The 6,607-nt window shown below is 48.2% G+C and overlaps 1 protein-coding gene across 2 annotated transcripts in view; it reads left to right on the top strand.

Moving 5' to 3' along the window:
- Positions 1-282: 282 nt before the first annotated feature.
- The window catches only part of col4a4 (collagen, type IV, alpha 4), a 32,912-nt gene continuing 26,587 nt past the window's right edge, over positions 283-6,607 (top strand). Inside the window, exons 1-3 of one of the 2 annotated variants that reach the window (XM_086216855.1) lie at positions 283-398; positions 3,763-3,898; positions 5,328-5,367. In XM_086216855.1, coding sequence (XP_086072981.1) covers positions 3,855-3,898; positions 5,328-5,367 — 84 coding nt within the window. In that variant the 5' untranslated portion in view covers positions 283-398; positions 3,763-3,854. Of the gene's footprint in view, positions 399-3,759; positions 3,899-5,327; positions 5,368-6,607 lie in introns of both variants that reach the window. The other variant, XM_086216856.1, reaches the window with a different exon arrangement.

The raw sequence follows: 6,607 nt of genomic DNA, 5'->3' as shown, positions 1-6,607 counted from the left end.
CATCAGGATGTCCCAGTCAGAAGATGCAAATTTCCAGTTTCCTGGGGTCATGTGACCTCTCGCCACATTCAGTCGAAATCTCTTCAATCTGTCACGTTCCGTCTCCATACGAGGCATCACATGGTCGTCATGGAGACAGGGTTTCCTCCCGGTTCAGACTGTCCTGACCAGGAATTGAACTTCTGACAGGTTGGAATGTTTCTTTGCGTTTCTTACGTCGATAGACTTTATTTTGGAAGGCGCAGCTTCGGACCGGAAGTGTGCGTTTCTTAACTTGACAGGTGAGCGGCGCGCGAGCCGCGCTGCAGCTGCGGCGCTTTTAACCGAGAAAGTTGATCAGTGTTTCCTCTGGTGACATGAGCTCCGCGTGAAGCCTCGGAGCAGCGCGAGACCTCCAGGTAAGTGGACACCTGTCCACGCTTTTGTCTCCTCTGTCTCTGCTCCAATCAGATCACCACTAATCACCTGCACACCAGCGTGACGTCAGCGGTTTATTAACGTTAATGATCCGCTGATGATGCTGAGTGGAGAAGAGTAACGGAGTACTTTTACGCGATTACTTCTGGAGTCTGCTGGACTGAAGCATGTTAACCTCCGTGACCCCGCGGTCCGGGACGTCCTGGTGTCCTGGGGGGTTCTAGTGTCCTGGTCATTCTGATGGTCTGGACCTCCTAGTGTTCTGATGTTCTGGTGTCTTGGATATTCTGATGTTCTGGACCTCCTGGTGTCCCGATGTTCTAATGTTCTGGACGTCCTGGTGTCCTGATGTTCTGATGTTCTGGAACTCCTGGTGTCCCGATGTTCTGATGTTCTGGACCTCCTGGTGTCCCGGTGTTCTGATGTTCTGGTGTCTTGGACAGTGATGTTTGGACGTGCTAGTGTTCTGATATGTTGTGGTCTCCTGGGCGTTCAGGTGTTCTGGATGTTAGAGTGTCTTGGACGTTCTGATGTTCTCGACGTTCTGATGTTCTCGACGTCCTGGTGTCCTGATGTTCTGGTGCCTTGGTTTTCTAAATATTTTCATGTTTCACCGGCGTTTAGCGATCAGACACAGGAAACACTGGAACGTCCCGCGTCTCAAATGAGTCCTGTTGGCGTTTTGTTGTCCTTTTCAAAAGCGTCTCACTGTCTTTGTTGTCTTTATTGACATTTGTTTTTGTTAGTTTTAATTGATCTCGCTAATTGAAGGCGTCTTGACTCAGGAGGGTTAATTACCATCTAGTAAGCTAACAGGCGCTGGTTCGATGCTCCGTGGAAATTTAGTGTCCATGAGCAAAGTGCTAAGATGGCCCCTGAAGAGCAGGACCTCCAGGGAGCGCGTGAATGATGAAGATCCATTCAGCTTCACTTGTTGGTCACAAACAGGGAGAATCTGAACAGAAAAAAGGAAGAGAGACAAGAAAAGAATTTGGTCAGAATAAACAAAACATTGGGAAACCGATATTTTATGAAAGTAAAACAAAAAATGTGACTTTACTGATTTTGTTGGGGACTCTGGGAGGCCGACGGACCCGGGCCCTCTAGGACCCAGTCGGCCCAGGTCCTGGATCAGTAAAGGTAAACTGTTGTACTTTGTTATCATGCGTCGATGCGTTTGAGACGTGGTTATTTAATGTGTCAGACGTAGTCCTGAACTGTGTTTGAGTCGTACTTTGTGTCAGCAAACTTTGTATTTACTTTTTAAAACATATTTATGAGGTAATTTGTCAGGAAACTTTCCAGTGACAACAACAAATGACAGCGGTGATGCACGTGGCGTGTCTGGCTGCTCACGTAGGGTCATCACGTGACAGGACAAGAAACCCCTGATTACACGAGATACCTAACGGAGGAAAAAGTCCTTGACATAAATCAGTAATAAATAATAATAATGATAACTGTTATTGTTTAGGTTTATGTGGCACCTTTCTTGACACTCAGAAAACCTCGACAACAAGTAGTCGTAGGGGTCGCAGGGTTGGTTCAGCCTCAGCCAGCGTGTTTTCAGCTGCGTTTGGGTTTCTAAATCTTTCCTTTCACTGCAACCAACCAGACGTGTTTTTTGGCTGTGCAGCCCTGCAGCAGCACCTTCTTGGCCCCGTGGTGGTTATTCTGGTGCAGCCTGCTTTGACAGTACAGGGACCCATCAAGTAAACCTCATGTGACAAACCAAGCCGGCTGCTGATGCTGTTGGATGTTGAGAATTGATCGCGAGTCATTCGGGACATCAGGTGACCTTGATCCCAGGTTCGCCCCCATTTTGGCTTAGCGGGCTGCTGGGTAGATCCGGCGAGCGGATCAGAGTGAGCCATCAGCACCAAGTATCACTGTATTCCATTTGTTGCAATAACGGGTTTAAGCCAGAGGTTCTCAAACCAGCTCCCTCTAGTCGCACGCCGAGGAATCCCAGAATTTATTTTTTTTTGAAAATGAAAACAAGCCAGAAACCTTTGAAAACAGAATACTATCAAAACAGTTAATACTGTTAAACATAAACCAAGTTTTAATACACAGCAAGTTCAGTCTGGGAATATTTCTGGTTTAGACCGCATGTGGTCACACTCATTCACATGCAGCCAAAGCATCCGCGGCACCTGCTGCTGCTAATGTTAGCAGCTAACGTAACTTTAGCAACAAGCGCTAAAAGACGGTGAGGAGGAATCCAGACTGGATTCAGGTGGACTGAGGAAGAGCCCCAGTTTGTGTATGTGGTGAAGCTCTAAGCAGTGGATCATGAAACCAGAACCTCAGATGGAAATTTTGAACCACACACCCAGGACTGAAAGACCGACTCACCCACAGAAGCGGTCCAGGTCCATCATTCATACACGAGCTCCACCAGCAGCAGAAGCACAGGACGGCTCAGACCACTCGGACGCTTCTCTGCATTTTCTGCCGCCAAGACAGAAGCAGAATGGACGCTGAACCGGACCTGTGCCTGAGGCTGACCTCCGTTGAACCAGACCTTGCAGGGAACCGTTCCCACTGTGGCTGACCAAACTTCACTATCAGATCGATCATAGGAATAAAGGGAACAAACTGAAGGCCGCCCACCGCTACACTGCTGTGGTTTTTGTGCTCGTTTTAAGAGTTTGAGAACTCCTGGTTTGGGAACTACGACGTAACTGAACTGAGGTCCTTATGAGTGGAGCTCGTGCGTCATATCACCTTCGCTGGTCACAACAGAATAATACCGGTGTGACTGGTTCTCCTCATTCCATCAATAACACGCTAAACTCACTGATTAGTCATTCATTGTCAGGCATCAGCTGTTCTCCCCCCTCCTCAGCAAACCCACAGACAGATTTCTTTACCATCTGGAAAACCACATTTTTATCCAGGTAGTTAAATAACTGTGGTGATTTAGGACCGTTTGGCCCTTCACCACTGCACAGCAGCCATGTTCTTCTGTCTTCATCTGACCATGGGCCCACGTTCTGTCTGCTGCATTTCTCTCAAACCAACAATCGATACATCCGACAAAGCTGCAACTTGTAGTTTTCAGTTGTCTGGACCAAATGTCCTGCAACCCGGCGAGTTTGAGGACTAAACTCTAGGTAGTATCAGTTTTAAAAGACGTTCTTTCGTTCTCTTTGTCATTGACTCCATCTCAAGGACCACCACATCAGTAAAGATGATGGCAGCTGTCTAGTAAATGTAGAAATAGACATCAGTTATCAGAAAGTCAGCCGGCGATCAGTCGAGCAGGTCAGAGAGGAGTCCGCTTACTCAATTTGGTGGGTTGACATCTGTCAGTTTGTCTTTTGTTTTTCTCTCAAGTAGCATTGCAGAAGTGCAGCATCGTCTTTGGCTGAGAAGCCCCTGGAGGCGGAGTCAGACAGCGAGGGCAGGACCTCCCATCAGCAGTGGACAAGATGCTGCTGACTTCCTGTTCCAGCTGCAGCATCACCTGCCTCTGGTAAACTAAAACATGTGATGCCATGCAATAATTGACAGATTGGGGAGAAGAGGGCATGGCCAGTAGTTGTTTTTTTTGTTGATTCATGATGCAATTTTAGGATTAAATTCTGCTAAAGTGAAGTGAAGAATTTTAGTGTCACACGGTCAGAATTACAACAAATAAACCAAAAGATAAATGGGCAACACCTCAAAACACACCAGGCAGGTAACTCACTGGCTGGTAACTCACCAGGCTGGTACTCACCAGGCAGGTAACTCACTGGCTGGTAACTCACCAGGCTGGTATCTCACCGGCTGGTAACTCACCGGCTGGTAACTCACCAGGCTGGTACTCACCAGGCTGGTACTCACCAGGCAGGTAACTCACTGGCTGGAGACTCAATGGCTGGTGACTCACTGGCTGGTGACTCACTGGCTGGTACTCGCCAGGCTGGTAACTCACCAGGCTGGTACTCACCAGGCTGGTACTCACCAGGCAGGTAACTCACTGGCTGGTAACTCACCAGGCTGGTATCTCACCAGGCTGGTAACTCACCGGCTGGTAACTCACCGGCTGATAACTCACCAGGCTGGTACTCACCAGGCAGGTAACTCACTGGCTGGAGACTCAATGGCTGGTGACTCACTGGCTGGTGACTCACTGGCTGGTAACTCACAGGCTGGTACTCGCCAGGCTGGTAACTCACCAGGCTGGTACTCACCAGGCTGGTACTCACCAGGCAGGTAACTCACTGGCTGGAGACTCAATGGCTGGTGACTCACTGGCTGGTAGCTCACAGGCTGGTACTCACCAGGCTGGTAACTCACAGGCTGATAACTCACAGTCAGGTAACTCACTGGCTGGTACTCACCAGGCTGGTAACCCACCAGGCAGGTAACTCACCAGGCTGGTACTCACCAGGCTGGTAACTCACAGGCTGGTAACTCACAGTCAGGTAACTCACTGGCTGGTACTCACCAGGCTGGTAACCCACCAGGCAGGTAACTCACCAGGCTGGTAACTCACAGGCAGGTAACTCACAGTCAGGTAACTCGTCAGACGAACTGACAGCGACAGTCAAACTCAATTATGAGACCACAAGAAGCAGGTGGAGAACAGGTGGACAGGAGGTAGCTGGTACACCTGGAGCCGGACTGTGACTGAAAAGGACTGATTACCTGACAGGACACAGGTGAGACTCACAAAAGGCGGGAAGCACACCATGACTTTGTAGTGATGCGAGTTCCCAGGTGAACCTGAACCGACTCCTTTGCCCATTTTGTTTTCTGTTCTTCATACGAGTCAAGCTTCTCTGGCAGGTCATTGAAACACCAATAATAGCCTATGATAAACTCACAAAAACATCCAGCCATCCAGCGTGGGAGGTAGAAACAGTGTGATCAGCCGCTGCATGAACAGTGATCAGCTACTCTTCTTTTCTCCACAGGTACTTCCTGATGTTCCTGACACCTCTGCAAGTTCTTGCGGTGAGTTCTTTTCCGCACTTTAAAAAAAGGGTGCTTTTATTGTGAAGGTGGAGAGGTTTTCTTTTGTTCAAGTGTCTTTTCTGAATGGCGTCTAAGTGTTCAGAGTGTGGTAGTGAAGCTTTACCGGACGTAAGCAGCTGTTCTTAAAGCATCCTCTCTCAGTTCTGGAGGTCAAAGTTCTCTGTATGAATTTGGAGGCTATTTTATGGTCGTATTGCAACAGCAGGAAGACGTGTCTTCTTCTAAACATTTCTTTAGGACATTGAAAGAGCAGAACTTCCTGTCTGACTGTGTATGTTCTGAGACCTTCAGGTGGACGACAGCAATAAAAGAACACATCTGTGCAGTTTATTGATCACTGCGATAACGGACAGCGAGAAGAACCTGATAAACGCCAGCGAGTAAATATTCATTCAACACATTTGTCTAACGTCGCCATGCTCTGGACCCCAGAGACATTTCAGTTGATGTTCACAAGCATTCAAACCAAATTGGTCAGAACCTGCATCGCTCACCTGACCCTCAAACAAATCAGGTCCTCATCACTCTGATGTTCACTCCTTTCATGGCAAAAACAAAGAAATTAACTGACAATGGTCAAGAAATTGCTGACGGGTAAACCAACAGTGACAGTTAAGGGTGGAGGACGGTAGAAGACAGGTTGAGGACATTTTAAGGACGGATGGGGAGCAGGTTGAGGACAGACGCAGGACAGGGACAGAGCAGACGGCTACAGAACATTAGTGGTGACAGCAGATCGTCTGATAGTCACATTCCTGCTGCTGATAGAAACGCCTGACTGCTAACCCAGTTTATACAACGCCACAGGAATGCAGCCTGCAACACAAACACTGCTGCATGCTGGGAAACTCTTCATCTGGCTGGGCTCCACGCCGTCCACAGATCCTCACAGAGTCACAGCCCTGATATTCAGTGACGGTGTCGATATGTTAAGGGTGACACGCAGATGTGTCCAGAGTTGACATCCAGAGTGACAGGTTGATCTATTGAGAGTGGCGGCTAAACAGACAGTGACAGTCTTGATAGATTGTGACACCTTGATAAAGAGCAGGGGGGCAGTTTTATTCCTGGGGAGCCGGATGGGGAAACCACACAGGGGCCACACATAATCCTGTCACACTTAATGTCAGTTTTACCATGAAGATGAAATATTGAGAACATCACATCGCTCCCATTCAAAATCTTTCTATAATATGAAGAATCTCTCAAAACAGCATTT

The sequence above is a fragment of the Aulostomus chinensis genome, chromosome 10, assembly GCF_037954235.1.
Source record: "Aulostomus chinensis isolate RoL2024-O1b breed Wild chromosome 10, RoL_Achi_v1.0, whole genome shotgun sequence".
Taxonomy (NCBI): Eukaryota; Metazoa; Chordata; class Actinopteri; order Syngnathiformes; family Aulostomidae; genus Aulostomus; species Aulostomus chinensis.
The sequence above is the reverse complement of the archived record's forward strand: the minus strand, read 5'-3'. Positions and strand labels throughout refer to the sequence as shown.